This window comes from Neolamprologus brichardi, chromosome 3 (genome assembly GCF_056152115.1).
Source record: "Neolamprologus brichardi isolate AB-2024 chromosome 3, ASM5615211v1, whole genome shotgun sequence".
NCBI classification, from domain to species: domain Eukaryota; kingdom Metazoa; phylum Chordata; class Actinopteri; order Cichliformes; family Cichlidae; genus Neolamprologus; species Neolamprologus brichardi.
Window position 1 is genome coordinate 42,204,189 of NC_142106.1, and position 23,728 is coordinate 42,227,916.

Sequence of the window (23,728 nt, forward strand, 5' to 3'; positions counted from 1 at the left end):
GTATTTATCCGCGACACCTTAAAGGCCGGTCTGTGAAAATATTGTCGGGCATAAACCGGTCCGTGGCGCAAAAAAGGTTGGAGACCGCTGGACTAGAAGGTATTAATAATAAGCTATGACGAATCCCAACCTTTGCAACTGAGGAGACATTTACCAGACATACCAATAATATGTATAGGAGTCCATTCATACATTCACCCATATATACATGAATGGTGCACATGACTAAGCGCATGGTCCTCGATTGAAGCAGTAAAGATTTTGATGCATGCAACAAAGACTAGGTCTTCATTAAGAGAAACCAATGTAGACAAAGAGGAGGTTACTGCTTCTATATATATATATTTAAAAATCACCAAAGACTTAGATGTCACATGTCTCTGCTTTTATTTTGTGCTGTGCCGTACATTTGTGTGTCTTTGTGTGTGCTTTACAAACCTGTGCTGTTGGGCATTGGATGGGAAGTTCTGGGACTTATGCCAATGCCCCAGTAGGGGTGTGTGTGTGTCTGTGTGTGTGTGTGCTCGCGTGCATGTGTGTATATAAAGAGAGAGAGAGATAGAGATGAAAAACCAGAAAGAAGTGGATGTGGACTCACAGATGTCCAGTAACTGACTACGGAAACTGATTAACTAGAGCGCACTACCCACTCAAGCTGTACATGTCAGCATGTTACTCTGCTCTGACCAAACAGCTCGCAGAAACACACACTTGATCTACATTTCTTGTACCTGACTGATTTATTGGTTTAAACCAGAAGTAACAGACTGAAACAGATCTTTTGCTGGCATAGTGGAGTGTGCGGCCTGAGAAAAACACAAAAGATTTCCTTAAATGACTGGATAATGCTCCAAATTGAATCAGACCAGAAGAAAATCTCTCAAATCAAAGATAAACAAAGCCAGTGGAAGGTCAGCGGTTCAAAAGAGAAGGAAGTGCAATTAGTTTTGACCTGTTTTTTTGGTAATCATCATCAGCACAGTTTGCTGTTTTCTACTGTAAGGAGGTGATAGACTGATAAAGCCAGGAAAGGGTTGTTTTTTTTCTACAAAGGCATTGATTACAAGAATATACGTGAGTCAGATGGTTTAAAAAAGTGGGGGAGGGGGCGCAGGAGGGGAGTCGAACCAATCGAGAGAGAGGAAGTGCAGAGGAGAATAAATGAAGATTGCAGAGACAAGACAATAGACTCAACAGGAGAGTAGAGTAGAGAGTGTGTGTGAATCATGTGAAAACTGCAGACTCAGAGACAAATAAGGACACGTTAGTAATAGTTTACTCTTATCAGCAGGACATTACTAACTACAGGATTGCAGGAAAAGATGTTGATATATGATAAAAGATCTTACTTGAGTCATCGTATTCATCATAAGGTGTAAGAAAACGTCAAAGCTTTAGTAAGTAGTGGGTGTGCATGTATACAGTCATCATACTTATAGTTATTGCTTCACTAATACTAAAATCTTAAATGCTTCTTGGGATTTTTTGGTTTGTAAGTTTGAATCTTTTCCTGTGTAACCCCCAACACCCCAACATGTCACAACACATGGCTTCCTCTTCCTGAACCAAGTTCTGCTGAAGGTTCTTTCCTGTGAAAAGGAAGTTTTTCCTTCCTGCTGTTGCCGAGTACTTACTCATAATTAGTTGTCTGGTTGTCTCTGTTATTGTAGGGTCTTTACCTTACAATATAAAGCACCTTAAAGAAACTACAATTGAGTTAAATTGTAAGAATCTTACAGAAATGCCCTCTTAATAAAGAAAATTGGGGGAAATGCAGTAACGTCTCTTCATTGCTGGGTGGGTAACACATACTTGGAAAGACCAAAAAAGCAGCGGGCCTCTAGCTGATGCTGATGAGACTGGCTATGAGCCAAATAAGAAATTAACTGAATGGAGCTTAAAACCAAAACATTCAGCTAAAAGACACTAAAACTGCACTAATGTGTCATCTTCAGGTTCAGAGGGAGTTTTTTTCTCCTCACTGTCACCAAGTTCTTGCTCAAAGTGGATCGTTGGAGATTCGGTTACTGTTTATAACCCTATAATATAGAGTGGCTTGAGATAACTATTGGTTCAATCTGGTGCTATATAATTCAAATTAAATCAAATTAAGATGAGGCTTTGAGGGAAAGACGAAAACAACCCCTGTCAATCAATATTTACTTAATTTACTTCAGGTGCTACAGTAGCATCACTGTATGTGCTGCACTGTCAAAACTGTTGTGGAAGTGCTTGCAAGGAGAAAGTCTGCAGAAGAGAAGCAGTGAGAAAAGTGCTGGACAGAAAGAGATAATGGAGGGTGAGCGCGGAGCATGAGGTCAGGAGAAAAAAGTTGGACCCTGTCCTCTCACACACATACATCAGTAATTACCGGGAGATTGTTTTGAGCAGGTAAATGTCAGCAAGCATGAAAAGCTTTTAGATGTTTAGGTGGCAGGACTTTTTATTTCTGCGATGCGCACCGACGTCATTAAAGTTTTTACTATGAAAGATGTATAATTGGAGGCCATTTTAATCAAGAGTACAAAAGAATTCAATAAAATCAAACAGAATAGAATAGAGCCATTCGAGCCACCCCATGCCAGATTGTGAATGAAGCTTATTAGTATGAATGGGGTTAATTTGGGGCCAATGAAATAGCTAATCCCAGGCTGATCCCTTTGTTACCAGCCTGAGCTCCACTTCTGTCTTTCTCTCGCTCTCTCGCTCTCTTTTTTGGCTCTCTGTCCAACTCACGTGGAGCCGTACCAGCATGGAGGGAAGGGGAGGACTGGGGAGGGCTGGGGAGGGCTGGGGAGGGCTGGGGAGGGCTGGTTTGAGTGACACGATCTGTGCATCAGAGAGGATCAGGTCTCTGGGGAGGTGAATCAGGCCTGGAGCTCATCCAGGATGGCACACACACACACACACACACACACACACACACACACACACGCACAGAGCTTAGTAGAAATTGCTTGCGTCATGGTTTCTTGGTAACTGGCATGGGACAGTGAGGGTGTTTTTCCATAACAGCTTCTGATGTGTGACAATAAGGAAAGAAAAATAAAGTTTGCTCAAAAATATATGTGTAATCTGGTGTCATGCATGAAAGTGGATGATCTCAAGTTTCATGCCTGTGTGTGTGTGTGTGCGTGTGTGTGTGTGAGGCCTCTGTTGATAGCAGTGGGAATCTCAGGTGTCACCTCCAGCAGCGAGGCATCTCCAATTTCCCGTTTTGTTGTTCAAAACTGAACTCTTTACCCTTTAAACTCTTTAGAACTGCTCATGAAGAAAACACCTTTTTGTCTCAAAATTCAAAACATTTTTGAAAATCATTAATCATTTGGTGTTCAGCAACAAGAAGAACAAAAAAAGGCAGAAAGTTAATGTCTGTTTATAACGGAACTTATTTATATATCAGTGTAGACAAAGACTATTTTATCATATAACATACCTATTGCCCTTTTTCACTGAGTGAAATCATTCTTAATCCAATGTGAATTTAACTCTTATTAAACATGTGTAATTATGAACATATTTGCTGTATGTCCTGATTGTTAAACCGAGCTTAAAATGGATACGTATCTTGTCTTCTATGTTGCCTTTATTTTTTTACTGTTTGTCTCCCCCTGCAGGGCGACTGCAGGAACTACATCCGACTGTTGGAGTTCCTGGGAGATGGTCGCATCTATGTGTGCGGCACCTATGCTTTTGACCCTCAGTGTGCCTTCTTGGTGAGTGCGTCCATGCGCTTGTAGTTTAGCGACTGATGCACGATAATGACCTCTGACCCTGCTCAAACAGACAGACATACAGACAGGCGAGCCACAATATGGTTACATAATGGGTTTGAGTTTGCACATGCAGCATTAATGAGTGCAGATGGATCTCCCACACTTGTACCCATAATGCGATTATACACCACCTGCAGTGAGGTCTAAAGACTTTTCCAGGCTTCAGCAACACCTTCTCACAGCATCTATTTTTAGGAGTGTAGCTGTTCCCCAAATCCACAAATTAAAATTTAACTGATGTGAAAACAGATGATTCTAAAAAAAGAGAGAAAGAGAGGACATGACATAATCATTTGATCATGACTGAATTGTGAAATAAAAATAAACCTCATTATTGTGATGCATCATAATATACTGCAGTTGCACCTTGAATATCTGTTGACAGTATTATACCTTTAAAGAAGAGGCTAAATTGGGGAACACATTCATTCACAGACTTGGAAATACACCAACATTTTAATAGCAACTGTGGAGTGCAAAAGCAAGATTAAAGAGATACTTGATTCTTTTTGTGGGTGTCTGAACATGTCATGATATTGCATTTTTATTTTTATTTTTGCATAGTACTAAGCCTTTTAAGCACAGGAGATCATAATGAATGAATTATGAATGAAGCAGTGTAAGTTGCCAAAAAGCAATCTGTACGAGATCAGACAGAAAAGCCTGTAATTAATTAGGAAATATAAGTCCTTTGTTTCTCTTCTCTGCAGAATGCCACTACCTTTACTCTGGAAGAAGTTGATGGAGTGGTGAGGATGGAGTCAGGGAAGGGAAAGTGTCCTTTTGAGCCTAGTCAGCATTACACAGCTATTATGGCAGGTAAGTACCACTGTGTGTGATTGACTGATTAAGTTTCCTGGTCAAAATGAAATTTTTAAACAAGAGTTTTTAAGCTCTCCTGATATCTTTATATAAAATAAACGCTGTCCTTTCTCTCATTGTTTTTGCCTTTTAGATGGTCTCCTTTACACAGCAGCTACCAGCAACTTCCTGGGAACACTCTTCGACATCTCCCGGGCAACGGGCCCTGAGCAGGAGCGCATCCGAACTGAACGATCCATCAACTGGCTCAGCGGTAAGAGACACGTTTGCCCACAGTCACACATGCTGACCCCACACTTTCCCACAAGGATAATTAGAACTGTGTGTCTGCGGGTGTTTTTTCTCTCAGACCCAGAATTTGTCAGCTCCGCTTTCATAGAGCAGTCCGCAGGAAACCCGACAGGAGACGATGACAAAATCTACTTCTTCTTTAACGAGGTGGCCAAAGAATATGACTTCTACACCAAAGTCAAAGTACCCAGGGTGGCCCGGGTCTGCAAGGTAACCCACCTTCTTGACTGAATCATTGATCCCTATATATGATTGAATCCCTGTTAAGATTAACTCTGTCTGTTCAGTCTGATGTGGGAGGGATGAAGACTCTGCAGCGACGTTGGACCACCTTTCTCAAGGCTCAGCTGGTGTGCGAGGACAAGCCCAGCGGCCAGCGCTATAACGTCCTAACTGATGTTTTCACCATGCAACATATTCCAGGCGACCCCAGCAGCACACACTTCTATGGACTGTTCACCTCCCAGTGGTAAGCCAAAGAGTAACCAGGGGCAAGAGGCCAGAGCAGAGCCTTGGTCATACGAGATATTGTAACACTGGAAATGTAGTTTCTTGCTGTTGTAGACAAATATAGATGATCTATCAGTGGATATGGTGCAATACAGGCTCATTCACAGTTTTCAATTGCATGATATAAAAAGTATAAATAAGCATGAAGCTGTTTACTTGCTGTAGCTTCATGCTTATTTTCCAAAAAAAGATGTGATTTTACTCTTTTTCAAAAATGAACTTTTTCCTTCCATACTTAGCATCATGCTAAACATTTTTTTCCCTTTCACACAGGGAGCAAGTAGACCTGTCGGCCGTGTGTGTTTTCAGCCTGTCTGACATCAGCAAAGTGTTGGATGGTCCGTTTAAAGAGCTGAAGAAAAGCTGCGACAACTGGATCAATCATGAGCCGATCCCCTCACCACGGCCTGGCCAGGTATTAAACTGTACTTTCACATTTTCGATGATTTACACTGCTTTCCTGAATGAAAATATGGCAGCCCGCAAACATCACTGATGATTTATGGTTGTTGTAGAAGATTTTACAATCTAAATAATGCTTGGTTTACACTGAACAACCTTTTTAAAGTTCAGAAAGGAGGAGACCTTATGTGAATTTCTCTAGTGGATGTTTTGGAATCATTTCTTTGATCCAAGGCGTAACTTGTTTGGTCCAACATTTTTTTATCCTGCCAAAAATACTTGATCTGTTTGGCATTTAAAACTGAGGTTAAATGATGTTTGTTCTCTTTTATTAGCAACGTGTCCTTCTGGATATGATCCAAAGATACTCTTTTACTCTGACCTTTTCCCAAAAGGTCAGAGTAACACTTAAAAACACAGTTCCTTTAATCTGTGAGAAGTTAGTGAATATACTTGGTGTACATATATTTATTCTAACAGCTATATTTAACAGGGTGGCACACATGTTCAAAAGTACAGTTAATTTTAGCCATCTATTCAAGATGATTTCAAGTACATGCTGATTTTCAATCCTCTGTTCAGATTTTAGTTCCACAAATCTTCATCCAGTGCATTTATAATGTGAACTCTGATGAGGCGGATGTATAGACTTTACAACATTTGGTTTTGCAAGACTTCTCAGCTGTATATATTAAAAAATAATAGATGAAAATAAATTCCAGGCTAAATTTATACCTTAGTTATTTCTATAAACATGATATCTTCACATTTTAAAAGAGGCACATATGTAATATTGTGAAGCCCTCTGGAAGTTTAAATGTACCATGCATGCATTTTATTTGTCTTTACTACCATAAATCACTAAGACACACCCTTTCCTTTCTTTATAATAGTGTTTAAACAGTGCATTAAAGGCTGAGGGCTTTGAGTCCTCCCTAAAACTTCCTGACAAGGTGCTGACATTTGTGAGAGACCACCCTCTGATGGAGAACAGTGTGACTGCAGCATCCCTGCTGGTTCGAAAGGGAATCAGTTACACCAAACTGGCTGTAAATCTGAAGGACGGCAGCGAGGAGCGGAGGGCAGCAGTGCTGTATCTAGGAACAGGTGAGAGATCAGACAATAGAGACGACAGAAGGATATAGAAATTGTAGTGCATTTAAAATTGTAGTTAACGGAGGCAGCTCCCTAAAGCTGAACTAAAATAAAGATAATGGTCCTGAATGCAAAATTGATAAAAGCCTAAACTTTCACAAGTTGTATTAGAATTTGTGACTTAAATGTGAAATACAGAAATTAATATTACAAAAATGTGTTGCAGACCGTGGGGAGCTCCACCAGGTGGCAGTAGTGGGCCAGAATGTCACCTTACTGCAGGAGACTCCTCTGTTCACATCACAGGAACCTGTTAACAATATATTACTGCACAAGGTAGAGCGCACGTGTACATACACATACTATAAGCACAGCCGTGCTTCGTTCCATTTCTCAGCGATTCTGCAACTGTTCTCCGTGTTTCCAGGGCCACGCTCTGGTGGGCAGCCCTCTGTCTCTGGCTCGTGTCCAAGCTGAAGGCTGCGCTCTGTATCGCAGCTGTGAGGTGTGCGCCAGAGCCAGAGGACTGGGCTGTGTGTGGAGCACAAAGGAGGAGGCCTGCAAGCAAACAACAGAAGAGTGAGTACTACAGGAATATCACAGTGAATTGGAAATTTTCCAGAAAAATGGAAATGAAAGGCAGGCAGCAGCTGTATAAGGTTATAAAATACCACAGTGACCCATTTTTATTCCAGCAGTACTTTCGTGTACCAATGTTTTCCTAAGGAAAATAAAATGGAAATGTAATACAGAAAATTGAGCTATATGTAAGAAGTGTTCATAAAAATACACTTTACAAAAAAGCTGAAGTCAGTTCAGCTGCTAAAATGACTTTTTTATTAACTGTTATAATTTTGCCCTGTGTGCAGGCCCGGTCCTGGTGATGTGGTAGACGCTGCCTTAAAAAAGTGTAATGTAGCAGAAGGTAAGTTTATACTTTCATTTCAGATAGCGTGATCGTCGCTGTCCAGTGTGATTGTGAGTGAAAATGCCTGCTGTTGTTAATCACCTATTCGCCGTCTCCGTTCTCGCCCTCCGCTCCAGGTCGCTGCAATCCGTCGCCCCAAGTGCTGCAAGTGTTCCGGGGCCTGCGCCTCTTGTTGCAGTGCGTCCAGCTGTCCCCTCGGCCCTGTAGCTGGGAGTATCCTCTCCACAGACACACCAGGCAGCACAACTCTGACCTGGAGGTGGTTGTCACTGACGACAATCTGGGAAACTATGTCTGCACGTGCCAGGTATGAAGCCACGAAGCAGAGCTGTGTTTGCTTTTCTTTTGTCTTTTTTTGTTGTTTTTGCTATTTTTTTGAAAATAAGGACTTTTTTTTTGTCTGTGCTATTTCTCTCATCTAGGAGGGGGGGCCGGCAGTCAGAGACCCCACCCCTTGCCGCAGAGCAGCCTATTACCTGACACTAGAAGCTCCCAGTGTCGAAAAAGTATCAACATCCGAAGGTCGTCATATCCTGGCCTTGTACATATTTGCCATCTTACTAGTTTTAAGTTTTGTCGCCGTCCTTATCTTCTTTGTGAAACGGCGGTGTGGGATTGCCCGTAACCTACCAGATAATTCGTTGTCATCGGGAAAGGGGCGGGACTTGCTGGGTTCCTCGGCCACTCCTCAATCCCCCAGCAGCTCCAGCCTTTTCTCGGATGGATTCCGGATGGCGGAAAAACGAAACGGGACGGCGACTTCGACCACAACAACCACGCTCCTTAGCAACCATGGAAACGGTGGGCACAGTTACAGCGACACTCTGATAAGCAGCAACTCCAGCAACGGCCATGGGAATTCTCTGTACGCCAACTGCAACACAAGCGGCAGCGGGAGGCGGCTTGGCCCTGAATTTCTATCGCCAGATATGCTGGACAGAAGGACGGGGGAGCGGGAGAGAGTGAGGTCTGAGGGGGGAGAGAGAGAGTCGGGGGAGGGGGAAGAGGTGGAGGAGGGTCTGAGGGATGGGTTGGGGGAAGGAATGAAAAGACTAGAAGAGGAGATCTCCAGCTTTACCATGTTTAAATCACCAGCACCGCTGGCAAGGTGTGAAGAAAGTTCGATATGAAAATGTTCGATACCATTTTGCATCCTCCAAAAAACCTGAAAACTACTGGAATCAGTGCAAAGTGGCTACTGCCAAATGCCTTTGAATACGAGCTGTGACGTGAGAGAGACTTCAGAGATTTATGAGAAATATAAATTTATGTCCAAGCATGTGAGAGAGACCTGTTATGCACGGAGAGAGCTGCAGGACAGAAATCATATGACAGTGTTGGTATAGACTTCTTATAATGAGTAACTCAGGATGAGAGCTGTTGCCGATGTACATATAAATGTAAATATGAGCAGTGTGAACAGGTGATAATGGACTTGAAACTGAGCGATTACATAATTCTAATATTACAAAGAATCAAAGATGAAACGTCTACATCTGTAGACATGGAAAAGCCATATTGTCTTTCTCCTTAACCCCTGTTGTTGTTTGCTCTCATTTGCTTCTCCTGGAAAGGAAAAGTGCACTTCTCTCTCACCGCCTGTCTCTCTTTCTCTTGCTGTCTGTGCTTCTTTCTCACACACACCACTTGAATCCCAAAATTCGATGGGTTCAAAGGCACCAAAGGACTGCTGAGCCATAGACTGCCCGGTCAGACTGCACCGGTCCTGGGCCTCAAACAGAGAAACGTCACTGACAGAGATTTAGAACCATAAATTCACTGAGGAGCCTTCACATGGACTGCAGTGACTGTGACGGGGCTGTCCCTCTCTGCTCTGCCGAGGATGTGCAGAGGCTGATGGGTTCAAGGTCCGTCAGACTTGTGTCACTGTGGAAAAGTAGCTGCAGAGAAGACGCGAGAAACTGAATGCTGCTTTCTGTCACTGCTCAGATTCACCATCACTGAGACAGAAGTCGTTCAAAGGATATGAAATTCATTTCAGTCTCTAGGAATGGACCTTATAGACTCAAAGACACCATCACCTCATGTTGTGAGTGTGGATTTTAACATAAAGTGTATTGTTTTGTCACGTTGTTTTGTAATAAAACATTTAAAAAGTTATTATCCTGTTGCCGTACTGTCTGCTAAAAGCCTGGCTGTGGGGACATGTAACAAATGGTGACGTGTCCTTCTTTTGAATGCACAAAGCAGCTTCTGTGCCTCATGTCTGTGTAACTGTCTTCACCGTTGTGTGTATGTGGTCCTGTTTGTGTCTATGACTGAGTGTGGGTACCTTGGTACATGAAATACATGGATTATATTACACCGCTGCAAATGCATCCTTTCATTTTTCAGTTCTTTAACTATACAGTGATGAGCAGTAAAGTTCATCAATTTCCCACGTGTCTGCTGTAGAGCTTTGACTTCCAATAATTCATCATTAATACAATAATATGGGTTTTTTTTGCTCATATGCTAAGGTAATGGATTGCATTTATTTATATAGCGCTTTTGTGTTGTCTTTTCAAGGCAACAAGGCACCCAAAGCGCTGTATAATTCCACTATTCATTCACACACTGGTGAAGGCAAACTACAGTTGTAGCCACAGCTGCCCTTGGGCAGACAGACTGAATGTGTCCTCGGGTGAAGTGTCTTGGCCCAAGGACACAACGACCAGGACAGAGTCCAAGGATCGAACCGGCGACCTTCCGGTTATAGATGCGCTTCCCAACCCCCTGAGCCACGGTCGCCCCAAGGTTTCAAAATGCTGTACAAACAGTACAGAAATAGAGTTCAGAAATCCAAAGAATCCAAAACACATGAGAACAAGATCATGGACAACAAGAGACAACTCGACAAAGTGCAATGGGCGACTGAGACAATATATTACATAAAAAGGTGACTATAGAGACACCCAGGAGACACAGTTGAAAAACTTAATAATAAAGAACCCAAGAATCATCCTGATGATCTTTAATAATAAAGAACTGACAGGACCAAAAAACACAAAACACTGGGTCAGCAATCCAGGACCATGACAGCATTGTCAAGCTAAAAGTACTGCCCAACTGACTGATTTGATTCAGCACAGGAAAGAGAGCCTGGGCTGTGCATACTCCGCTGATGATCTGACCACTGAGAGTGAAGAGTCTGGAAGGAGTCACTACAGGAAACTAGTGAAAGTGTAAGTAAAGACGCAGCACTCTACTCCTCATTCTCCCTGACAATATTAGCCTTACTTTCCTTCACGTAATTCTTAATGTTTTCCATAAATGTGTCAATTCAAGGAAAACCAGGTAAAATTTTCGCAGCTTTCTTCAGTCACGCCCCGATGGATCAGCAGGTAGCTGATCAGTAGTGTTTTTGTTTCTCTCTCTCCCCCCCTCTCTCGCCTGGGTAGAACTCGTTGCAGGTTCACGTCCTCGGCCCACGCACCTGTGAAGAGGAAACACCTGTGCCTCATTATCGCTGTCAACGTTTAAACCAGAGGATGGCAGCTACTCATCGCTGGATCGTCATGTGACTCAAAATATAGTTGATAGCTCTTGCTGGTTCTGTGCCTTTGTGCTAATGTGTGTCCTCTACATAGATTTCCTGGATCTGTCACTGTGTTTCCTGAGAAGATTCTTATTGTGAGTGATTGGAGATTGGCTGGCAGCGAGCAGCGTGTGACCGAAGAGGAGAGAGTGTTTTTTCCTGTCTTCCCCTCTCTGGATTTGCCAGAGCCCTTGCCCCTGTCACCGCTGTATATTGCAGTATCCCCTGCACTCTTTGTACATAAACCTGGTGAAGTGTTTAATAAACAGCCCGTTCTCACTCCCGAGGCGTAACATGCCGACGTTTTGTCACGTCCCGCGGCGTTCCTGAGGAACGCAAAAGGAGACCTTCGGCGTTCTTATGGTACGCGGCGGGTTATGGCCGAAATCCAGTGCAATGATGCTCCCGCGGTAATAGACGTTCCAGCCCTGTATTCCAGCTCTAAACCTAACCTTATCCCTAGCCCTAACCATAACCTTTTTCCTGATCTTAACCAGGACTTTAATGATGTTAAATAGCGTGTTTCTAAGAGATTTGAAGAAAAAGAGCGAACATGTGTAGATTGAGTCCATATGGTTCTCGTATTTCCTCATTTTTCCGAGGTCATTTAGGAACGTGGTGGGTAGCCGAAAACGTAATATGTTGACGATTTGTCACCTAGCGTAAAATGTTACGGTTTGGGAGTGAGAACGTGTTGCAATAAATCCCAATGTGTTCATTCCAAGAATCGGAGTCCTGCCTGTGAGTCCTCAGTGAACTGTCATCAGTGGTACATAAGGCTCAAGTATTCACTCAACTGTTCAAAACTGAAGTTCACCTCTTCCTCATGCTGAGCCTGATGAGATCAAATTTAACAGTTTCATATTACATGAATGCAGTTTACTACGTTATATTTGGTCATATATGTCCGCAGTTCTCTGAACATGTACTGACCTTCAGTCTGTCCGTCTCTTGTTTTATGTTCTGATAGTTTTCTTTCAGTTGTTTCTGAAAATCCAGCATATACAGGTGGTTACACTTAAAAAAAAAGTTACACCAACAACTTTGTTTGTGGTGACTTGCAAAATTACTGAAGCTTAAGAAAAAACAATTTACCAGCTGGTCCTTGTCTATCAGTGCACTTGAAAGGCAAACCAGAAACAGCAGCGTGAACATGAGGAACAAGCCTTTGGTGGTGCTGCAAACAGTCACTGAGGTTTTCCGGGCATGTCCCACCGGGAGGAGGTCCCGGGGCAGACCCAGGACACGCTGGAGAGATTATGTCTCTCGGCTGGCCTGGGAACGCTTTGGTGTTCCCCCCGATAAGCTGGAGGAGGTGGCTGGGGACAGGGAGGTCTAGGCTTCTCCACTTGGGCTGCTGCCCCTGCGACCCAGCCCCGGTAAGCGGAGCAAAATGGATGGATGGATGGTGGGACTTCAAGAGAACTATATGTAAACGAATGCCCAAACGAACGAAACGGCTCTTAGAGCCGGGTCTTTGAAGTGAACGACGCGAGCCAGCTCCTTATTGGGACCCGTGGTTTTTTTTCTTTCTTTCTCTCACCCTCTTTTGCACCTTTTTTCCGCTCCACTCGGCACGCGAGCCTTTTGCTTTGCGCTGGGAAGAGGGAGAGAGAGAGAAAGAGATCCAGGGACAACAACATCACATTAGAAAGGTATAGTAATCATACACAACTATTTTCAGTTGCAGATGATAAAGGATTCAGAAAGTTTATTCCTGCGGGCCCATATGACAGAGAATATGCATCTTCTTTTTGTTTTCATATTTTAATTTATATTTAATTCTGTTGTTGTTTGCAGCGTTTTGTGTTGTTTCACTTTAAATTTGTTTAAAAGGAAAAAGCTGAAAATTTAAATAGTTAAAAGGTGAAATGTGAATAGTTGGTTTTTGTATTATATGATTTACTTATTACATTTTATGTGGAGTGAATAAATAAAAGTATATTTACGGTGGCCCCTAGAGACAAAGCACGTACAAACTTCAAAACACGCACAAAACACAACAGAAGTGCTCCAGGGTGCTAGGCGCAGTGTTGAGCTTTTGTTAGCTGGTGGCTACACAAGCCAAGAAGTACCAACAACCGGATTTGGTGTGTGGTAGTAACAGGTAACTGAACTTTTTTTTTTTAATTATTTGAACATATATGAGTGCTTGTGTATAAATACACAAACAATACACACATGCTTTCAATTGTGTAATTTAAGTGATCTAGTAGCTCTGTTGTGGAAGTTCAGTTAATGCTAGAAATGGGTTTTGGGTTTGTACGTGTTTTGTTTCTAGGGGCCACCGCATATATTTATATATAAACATATATAAATAAAACCACTTTTTTTATATTAGTAATTCCTTTTGTGCATAATTTTATATTATTGTTAATAATAAATTAATTAAAGCAACAAAACAACCTGAAGAGCCGGTTCGGAGCCGAAAGAGCCGGTTCTCTAAAAAGAGCTGGAAATCCCATCACTACTAAGAATCACCCTGAAGATCATTAATAATAAACAACTGAAGGGACCAAAAAACATGATCTGACTACTGAGAGTGAGGTGTATGGAAGGAGTCAATACAGGAAACTAGTAAAGGTGTAAGATGCAGCATGATGCTTATGAAAGTACATTATGGACAAACAGTGAAAGCGTTTCTCCAGTTACCATCATGCACCAGTAATCAGGCTTTCTTAACAAGGGTGTCTGTGCCAGTGACACACAGATGTGGTTAACCCAATTCAATGCAAAACTATCAATGCTGCAGCACTATACAAATAAATGAAAAAAAAAAAGGTCAAACATTCGCAATACTACTACTACTACTAACAATAATAATAATAGTTATTATTATTGTATTAAATTATGAATACCATCATCAATTATAAACAGCAGAAACTTTCTGGTGAGGGCATACTTGCATTTCACAAGAATGTGACCAGGTAATTAATCATTATGTTGCCGAGGAAAAGAAACAATAGTAGTAGTAGGTAAATGTCTTTAATGTGTGGCAGTTTGCAGTTTATATGTTTGTTTCCAATTTATATTTAATTAATGGCAGAAAAACTACTGGAAATGTATTCTTAACAGTCGTCATCAGCACATATAAGCATGTGCACAATGGTGGCCAATAGTGAAATCTTTTTTTAATATCAGACAGTAAAGAAGAAGGAAAGCTCTAAATAAAAGTTAAACTGAAGTTAAGCAAAGCTGTACTATATAAAATGGAAACTAACCAGAGATACAACAGATTAATAAAGAAAAATGAAATGACTGGCATGGAAGTTACAATTCATCTCGGTGTTCCTCAATGCATTTAATCCGTTTGTTCAGCTCTCCCAGTTCCTTTTCAGTTTCCTCCATTTTCTCACCCAAGTTCTTATTCTTCCTGTCAATTTCAATCTTAATCACCGCCACTAAATTCTTATAGCTCTCCATAAGTGTGACTTCTTCATAAAAACCATCAGGTGAATCTTTCATAGATCTCTTCATCCCTTCGATCAACGGATCCATAAGCTTCAAGTATTCACTCAACAGTTCGGAATTGAAGTTCACCTCTTCCTCACGCTGAGCCTGATGGAAATTTAACAGTTTCATATTACAGGAAGGCAGTTTACTATGTTGTAACGGTATATTTGGTCATATATATCTATGAGTTTCTTATTGCAGTTCTCTGAACATGCACTGACCTTCAGTTTGTCCAGATGTTGCTTCATGATCTGATAGTTTTCTTTGAATTGTTTCTGAAATCAATCATATACAAGTGGTTACACTAAAAAAATATTACAACTCGCAAAATTACTGAAGGTTAAGAAAAAACTATTTACCAGCTGGTCCTTGTCTATCAGAGCACTTGAAAGGGAAACCAGAGACAGCAGCGTGAACATGAGGAACAAGCCTTTGGTGGTGCTGCAAACAGTCACTGCCGCCATCACTCTTCTGAGTAACTCTGTCTCTAAGTGTAAGTTGTACAGTGTTAAGAATTGAATTGAAAGTTTACAAACTACAGATGAACATCTTCGTTATCCAGTGGAGTTATCATTTTAAATTTTAAAAAGTGCAACTTTAAAGATTTACAAAGAATCACAATTGGAAAACTCAAATTACAACTCAATCTAAAACGTTTAATTTCTTTATAGGAAAATGTGAAGTCTGTATAAACCATGTTATAGTGAGTAACTTACCTGTGATGAAGCTGATGAATGAAGAAATGAAGATACGGCTCATCACAAAGTTCTTTTATACATGCTTGTGGTTACACCTCCCATTTTGTGTGTGTGTGTGTGTGTGTGTGTGTGTGTGTGGGCATGCGGTTGGGTGTGCTGCAGTGTGGTCTGCGTGCAGAGGCATTAACAGTTAGCTTCCTCAGACTTTCAGTTTTGTTTCTGTCAATAGAAAATTGTACTTAGTAGTCAGTATAATCTTTTAATAATATAAGTTTTGAAGATATGCGTAGCCTATTTTAGAGTTCAGAAATGTGTTAGAATGTAGAATTATTGTAGAGACACTGACACTGCCCTTGATGTAATGAAGGCCTGAGTGTGTCAGGAATTTAGGAGTAGATTTCTAGGAGGCCCTCCCCCAGTTTGAACTGTGAAAGTGAGACAAAGAGAGGTTAATGTTGAGTGGAAATTCCTCAGGGCATGCCTGGGTGGGAGTCTCAAGGTTTGTAACTAAATAACTTTGGTTTGGAAGGGAGATGGGCTTTTATGACCTTCGGGAAGGCACGTACATAGAGATATACGCACATAGTGCTTTAACTGTTACGCACACACATCCACACGCACACTCACTCACGTGCACTCACATAGACATACGGGTACGCGCACACACAGGCACTCGTGCTCGTGCACATAGACACAGAGTTTGCAGCACACCGTGGGGGGTTTTATGATAGGGTCGCTCCTACAAAACTGTGTTTCACAAACAAAGGAGTGAAGATTTTGCAGAGGGACAGCAGACTGTTGTTTTAATTCACTGTGACCCGTTATCATGCAGGAAAGGAGCAGTACCTGCTAGATAAGAGCTTAACAAGCAGGTACCAGGTAGAGGAGCTTCTCCTGGCACACATGCACACGGACATATACACAACGCACCTACTGTTGTATATAAATAAAGACCAAGGGGGACACACGAAGGCTGTCTTAGGCTTGTCATCCTTGGCTACCTGTACCTGATAGTAACTAGACTTAAGGTCCATGACCGAAAACAATTTAGCTTCAGTGACAGCTGTAAATGTCTCCTCAATATTCGGCAGGGCATATGCATCTCGGACAGTTCTTAGATTTAATACAGTAATCTATGCATAGCCTTTTTGAGCCATTCTTTTTCCTTACCAATACAATTGATGAGGCAAAAAGACTTTGTGACTCTCAAATGATACCTGCATCAAGTAGTTCTCTTAGATGTTGTTTTACAGCCTCCCTGTCACTTGGTTGTATGGGCCTTGGCCACTCTTTGAAGTGCTTTTTGATTTGATTTGGTGTTTTACAGCTGTGGCGTGGCCATGTGATATGTCATCGAGAACAAAAATTTCGGGGATGGATCTCAGCTTTTCCAGAATACGTTCTGGGATGGGAGAATCATCAAGATTGAATGTGTGGTTGTCGTTGTTTGGTTCCTTTCGACTTGTAAGATTCAGAGTTTGACGCGATTCTAGTGGGGAAACATGTTGGGCCGCACAAGCTGGAGCAACTGTTGGGAATTGGATTCCCTCCCCGGTCCTTTGATTCTGACCTGGTACAAGAAAAACGACTCAAGACAGAACGCTTATTCCATCAATTCTTTATTCACCATGTACGCGGGAGATGTACATAGCGCGAAAGCCATCTGTAGATCAGAAGGGCAGTCCCTGGATCTGTTACATTTATACTGCTTTCAGACTTCCTCAGTCAGCATCAATGTTTCCTCTAAGCTGCGCACGTGCGCAATTGCGCACTGCTGGCACGGCCTCTGCGCACAGAAAATCTGCGTTGCCTACAAAAAAAAAAATCTAACCTCAATTGAAATTGAAATTAATACTTTAACAATTCTGTTTTGCAGTGTTAGTCAGTAAGTGACTGGCTGCTCCCATATGGGATTAGAACCTTATCCCATAGTCCAGCCAATAATGCGATTCACATTCGTATATACGCAGCTAATCAACGTCGTTGACAGGCTATGACAGCGTCCTTATGTGCCGACACCGGTGTTTTAGCTAGCAAAGCGGAGTGACTGATGTGGAGTGAAGCCACGTTAATGACAACGTGTACAACCATTGGGATTGTGAGCAGGACAGACGGAACAATTGACGGAAAAAGTGTGGACTTTATACTAGTTTTGATTTTGTGTTGATAGTCCGCGTAAAACCAGAGTTGTGATAAAAATATATGCAATGTTTGGTTTTCTTCCTGAATACTATCGTTGTTTATATTTACCGCGGGAAGAAACGGTAAAAACAGCGTTTTATAAGGAAAACGCTCGAAAGCAGTCACCTGTGAGCAAAAACAAACCCCACCCCCCTCTGTCTTTCCTATTCGTCGAAAAAAGTACCATGTTGACCAATCAAAAAATGATATGGCAACGTGGCATCTAGTTGTTAAGAAACGGGGGGAAGTTTTAGGAGTGACGGCGGTGTTTTGAGATGTGAGAGATTTGAGACGTTTAGCGCAAATCTTTGTAGTTAGTGTGTAGTGTAGTCAATAGTTTTGTTGTGTGTGTCAGAAAAATGAGGCGACTGCTGAATGTTACAGGAGTGATTCAACTCCTGTTGTCAGGCCTGCAGGTATCAGGCTTTTTATGTTCTCCTTTATCTCATAGTGGACAGAAATTATTTTTTGGAGTGGCACAAATAATTTGTGTGGCATCAGATTTGATGCAGAACAGCTGATTGTTCTGTAAATAGTTTGAAATGTTTATTTAAAAGCGCATTGGCTGCATTTAAAAAAAAAAAAATTGGAGCTACCACACCACATACTCATACTCATAATACAAGTCAGAGCTTTATATATATATATATATATATATATATATATATATATATATAAAGCTAAAAAGTTCAAGTTATTTTTACTTCCAATAGTGTTGACATACTGCACAGGTCAATGACTATTTTTTTGGTTTTTTTACATTTTCATTGTAAATGGGCTAAAGCAGTTAATTAAAAGTAGTCTAACATAAATGTAAATGCTGTAATTTGATTATTTTAATAAACCATGAAACTTGGATGGATTCGATGCCGGCGTGACCACAGTGCACACGTCTGATGTCGCTCACAGTGGTCCAAGGCACCGCTCAGAGAGTTTGTGTGTTCGCTCAGACACATGAAAAATTAGAGGGAACATTGGTCAGCATCTGTCTATGTGGTTAGTACTCTGTGTTGTTTGCCCCATTATTCATGCACAGTTTCAATCAAAACACCTCCCTATATTATCTGTCTCAACTTTATTTTCTATTTCCCTGCACATGCCCTCACTTACTATCTGTGTGTGTGACCTTTACATGAACTCTCCATGCACCTTAAGCTTCACTGTCTAGTTCTGCTTTCCAATCTATGCTGGGTTATATCTTTGTCTATACTTATTCAGATGTGTTAGACAGTCGTTAGTGCTGTTTTTTCTGTACCATTTCCTTTAAATGCTATTTTCTCTGTCTGGCTATTTTCTCCTGCAGCTACACAGAAGCCTGCCCTTACAAGAAGGCCTGACCTTAAGATGACACTCTCATACTCTAATGCAGCAAAATAATGCTGTTAATCTATATAATGCAGCAAGCTAATGCTGTCAAGCTATATAAGAATTCCAAAAAACAATGCTGCTTTGACTGCAACGTAACAGCATGGTCACTGACATTGTGTACAATGACATGCTGGCATTAAAGGAACGTGTAATAAAGCCAACTTGAGAAGCAATCCACCAGGTAACCTTTATGGCTCATGCGACTCAAGGACAAAACAGTGGAAATCAATGCAAACACGGCTTCTCTCGATACTTATCTTTTATCAAGATGGATGTCAGTGTAAGCTGTTTCTATCACATTTAACCTCAGGCTGAGCTTTGTGCAATTTGTGTGTAATGAAAAAATGTTTTTATAGCTTTTTTTTCAAACCACGAAACTGTTTAAACAGGTGTCGTGCCAAGGCAGGTATCCCCGACAGAACTTGTTTCCCCTGCGTCGGGAGCACACGCTGGGCTCACGGACAAACAGGACAAAGATTCTTTACTTTTTAGTTCACAAACAATTCTTATAACGACTAACAACTGAAATTTCAGGTCACTACCTGGTTTACACCATGTTGCAAGTTTTGTGAGGTGAATTTGTGATATTTAAAGGATCGGATTACAATTTATTTTCTCCCCGATATCCGATCCAATAATTTAGGTCAGGATCGGACCGATACTGTATATTGGATCGGTCGGTTTGGACTTGTTTGGTCAACTCAGCTATTTGACTTTCAAGCTCGGCAGTTTCATTTGGTTTTAGTTTCACAGATTAGGGTTTAGTGCTTACAGGAGGTTCAGTACTTGGGGTGGTGCTCCTTGGCCTTTGTGTTAACTGTTCAACTTCCTTTGAGAGCTCATTGACTTTTTGTTCGAGTTTCACAGTTTCACTGTCAGTTGAAGTAGGAGTCGTAAGTGGTGCTTGTAAGGGGTGGGTGAGTTGCTCATTAGGAATAATATGTTCAACCACTACTTTCTGAATATGCGAAGGGTTGTAAATGCCCTCGTCTATATGCACCGAACTAGCAAAAGTATCAGTATGTGCCCTGAATGCACTTGTGGGCTCTACAGGTTCACTTTAATCAATATTGGGAATGTTGTCAGCTGTCGTATTAACCCTTAAGGACCCACAGTGACACTGGTGTCACTGCCCCTTTACACTTAGAGACTTGGTTATATATGATTCATTTGATATAAGACCCCCGTAATTTTCATGAAAGTAGAAATAGGTCTGGGCTCTTAAGGGTTAATGTTATGTTCAACAAGCGATCGTGTCTCAGTGTGCGGTGTAGGGCTGGCCTGCAACTCACCTTGAAAAATGCTAAGGAAGCCTAAGGAAGCCACTACCTCATAGATTCAGAACTGATAACTTCCCCTAAGGCAGAAGGGTCTATCTTTAAGATAGCCTGTTCAGACTCGTACACTATAAGTGTTCTGCCTTCGGGCTGACGTGGCTCATCTGGGACCCTGGCGACTTTAGAGATTGTACCGTTCACCTCGGACAAACATTTGTTATATCGTCACCACTACAGCGTCTTTCAATGCCTGTAACAAACAGGGTTTTCTGGCTGTCAGCTTGAAAGTGTTCACAGAGGTCAAATTCCATTTTCGAAAATAAATGTGTTACACAGTGTTGTCGTATGAGTTGGAGATAAAAACCAATGTACCAATCTCCTGGCTGGTTCGCCACTAGTCACCCTTTTTAACTGAGCAGTCAGAAATAATAGAATCCACAGTAATCTGTCATCTAAAGTAAAAAAAAACAACAACAAACATTTAAAATCTGCTCTTGTTAGGTTCAATTAGGATCATAAGGAGACTGGCAGAGAAAACCCAGCTTAGAGGAAAAAAATGTGAATTAAGACTATTAAAATTTGGAACATTTCATTTGCTCCAAAAAACATAGACATGAACCAAAACATTTAAACCCCTCCAAACATTTCGTTCACCCGAATAATTCGACCTTCAAAATGTTCAATACTGTCCCTTTAAGTGTCCATAAATGGACCAGGTACACTGTCCATTTCACTTAATATTTTGTATTTGGTATCAATGTTATTTGGATTGTCTTTAGTTCACAGTTGTTCCCTCTCCCTGCGCAGACAGATGCAATGGAAAACAATAATAACCTCGCACTGAGCAGGGACTTCCTGTGAGTAGCGCTACGGTGCTCAAAAAAGTAACATTTAAAATAATATAAAAATAAAATACCATTGGCAATAAAATAACCCTGGGCTACAGAAATACACAAAATGTATGGAAAGAGTTAATACAGGAAACTAGAAAAAGTGTAAATATAGATGGTATTAAATATCAACACTTCCCTGAGTTCTTTTGATTCCTCGTAGGCATCCGATGAAAGACTAAACACTGCTCAATAGACCATTTCACACTTTTATTCTCTTACACAATACTTCTAGAAGGGAGATGCATTCTGTGTGACATGTTGCAGAGAATCGCAACATGTCACACAGTTTTATTACAGGGTGTCCCATTCTAGTCTAAACAATAGTGTTACACAAGCATTAAGTAGTCACGTTGCATAGCGTACTCATAGGTTATTATCTATTAGCTGCAACATATCTTTTCTCAGCTCCAGCGAAGCTGCAACCTTGCCCTACTTCTCCTCTGACCGTTTCCAGTTATCTCTACTTTTTGCAGCCAAGTGTGGGCGAGAGTCTCCTGCAAACTTATTTCTAAGAGAGTGACACGCTGTAAGAGCCTTTATTATTCAGGGCCGTGTCCACTTAATTACTACACTATATAACTTTATAATAATAATGGATTGCATTTATATACCTCTTTTTGAGACCCTCAAAGCACTTTACAATTCCACTATTCATTCACACACTGGTGGAGGCAAGCTACAGTTGTAGCAACAGCTGCCCTGGGGCGTGGCCGCAAGCGAGGGTGCCATATCGCGCCATCAGCCCCTCTGGCCATCACCAGTAGGCCCAAGGCACTTCACCTACCGCCTACCGGTAACTTTCCGGTTACAAGATGAGCTTCCCAACCCCCTGAACCACGGTCGCCCACACTTATTATAACGCTTATTAATAAAAAGCAAAGCATTTTTGAGGCACTTAAGCACAACAAATGCTTATGAATGTAGGGGAGACCGGGGATAGTTGTAACGTGGGTCAGTTGTAACACTTCCAATTTCTCCAATCGGGGCTAAGTTTCAAATGATGTGACTCATCCTGTGCATGCCCAATTCAGAACTGCTATCACATGTGAAAAATCAGCACATTTTGTCAAACACAGACAATTTAACACAAAAAAAAAGTAATTTTTATGACAAAAAGTACGTTTTTCTACTTTATTTCAATTTCTAATAGCATTATCTGCTTTGCAGTTAAACTCATCAAACTTAAATTATGTTATTTGTATGTCTATGGGGATATATTCTGTGTAGGTCTTTAGTGCTAATGTTTTAGCCGTTGGCTGTAATGTTAGCTAGTTCATGGCTATAGGAGTCTGGGTCAGTTGTAACAGCAACAGTCTGGGTCAGTTGTAACAATAATGCAGATGTTACAACTTACCACACTATTACTTTAACTTATATTAAACAAGTTGGGGCAACGACATCAGCGGAGAGAGGTTCACTGGTCGCTTTTGTATATGCGGTTAATGCCATTGGCAACACAATTCCTCCACTGTTTGTGTTCCCACACATACATTATGCAGACCACTGTGTCAGAGATGGACCAGTAGGAAGTATTGGTAGTGGAAATAAATCAGGATGGGTGCAAGAAACAGATTTCCTCATCTTTCTGAAGCACTTTGCAAACCACACCAAGGAAAGCCATGATAAAAAGTAATGGAATTGCGATGCTGGTGAACAACTACATTTTTTCAGCTTCATTGTTATGTTCAAAAGTTGGTGCAAGAGTTGTAGGTTATAATGCGCACTGAGCCAATGAGGCCAAACTCAAGGAAGACAAACCAAAATTAATGAAATATTCAGTTGCAGAAAATTCCATAATTTGTCTTTTTTGGGGGGTTGGAATATGTTCAAAAGCTAGATTACTACATTCTGTCACACACACACATAGCTACATAAATGGCTCTAAGTGCATTCATGTGTTGAATAAACAAAGATTACATGTTAATGTTTTGTTAGTACCCTTATTTCATTGTGTTACATTTCACCCCAGGATATGTTACAACTAACCCAGACTATGGGGTTAATTGTAACATTTCACTCTTTGTGTTTGAGACCATATCATGCAATGGGTAATTGTGCTGCAGAGAAAATAGCTGCACTATTTAATAGCCGAGACATGTAAATACTTTGCATTACATTTTGAATCCACTACCTTAAAAGAGCTCCAATTTACAGACAGAAATGTCAAAAATGTTACAACTATCCCCGGTCTCCCCTACATCATGGACAAACATTGAAAGCATTTCTCCAGTTACCTTCAAACACCAGTTATCGGGCTTTCTTAACAAAGTTGTCTGTGCCAGTGACACACAGATGTGGTTAACCCAAAATATGAATGCTGCAAATCACCATACAAATAAATTAATGAATAAATTAAAAAAACGATCAAAACATTCACAATAATAATAAACTTTATTAAATAATAAACTTCATGGTGAGAGCATATTTGCGTTTCAAAAGAATGTGAGCAGGTCATTAATCTGTCATTATGTTGCTTCAGTCGCACCATTGAAAAAT

At 41.1% G+C, this 23,728-nt stretch overlaps 2 protein-coding genes across 3 annotated transcripts in view; one reads left to right on the forward strand and one right to left on the reverse strand.

Annotated features, from left to right (window-relative positions):
* sema4f (sema domain, immunoglobulin domain (Ig), transmembrane domain (TM) and short cytoplasmic domain, (semaphorin) 4F) overlaps positions 1–10,107 on the forward strand; it is a 57,070-nt gene extending 46,963 nt beyond the window's left edge. For both annotated transcript variants that reach the window (XM_087837672.1, XM_087837673.1), the window contains exons 5-16: positions 3,618–3,716; positions 4,487–4,595; positions 4,732–4,851; positions 4,948–5,099; positions 5,177–5,358; positions 5,673–5,814; positions 6,695–6,908; positions 7,123–7,232; positions 7,324–7,475; positions 7,766–7,821; positions 7,941–8,131; positions 8,247–10,107. In XM_087837672.1, the coding sequence (XP_087693798.1) occupies positions 3,618–3,716; positions 4,487–4,595; positions 4,732–4,851; positions 4,948–5,099; positions 5,177–5,358; positions 5,673–5,814; positions 6,695–6,908; positions 7,123–7,232; positions 7,324–7,475; positions 7,766–7,821; positions 7,941–8,131; positions 8,247–8,954 (2,235 nt within the window). In that variant the 3' untranslated portion in view covers positions 8,955–10,107. The remainder of the gene's footprint in view (positions 1–3,617; positions 3,717–4,486; positions 4,596–4,731; positions 4,852–4,947; positions 5,100–5,176; positions 5,359–5,672; positions 5,815–6,694; positions 6,909–7,122; positions 7,233–7,323; positions 7,476–7,765; positions 7,822–7,940; positions 8,132–8,246) is intronic.
* A 4,224-nt stretch (positions 10,108–14,331) lies between these two features.
* LOC148104323 (uncharacterized) lies at positions 14,332–15,629 on the reverse strand. Its single transcript, XM_087839363.1, has 4 exons — positions 15,532–15,629; positions 15,175–15,302; positions 15,037–15,090; positions 14,332–14,920 (listed from the first exon to the last, which is right to left on the reverse strand). The coding sequence occupies exons 1-4, from the start codon at positions 15,572–15,574 to the stop codon at positions 14,633–14,635; spliced, it is 513 nt and encodes a 170-aa protein (XP_087695489.1). The 5' UTR covers positions 15,575–15,629; the 3' UTR covers positions 14,332–14,632.
* Positions 15,630–23,728: the final 8,099 nt, after the last annotated feature.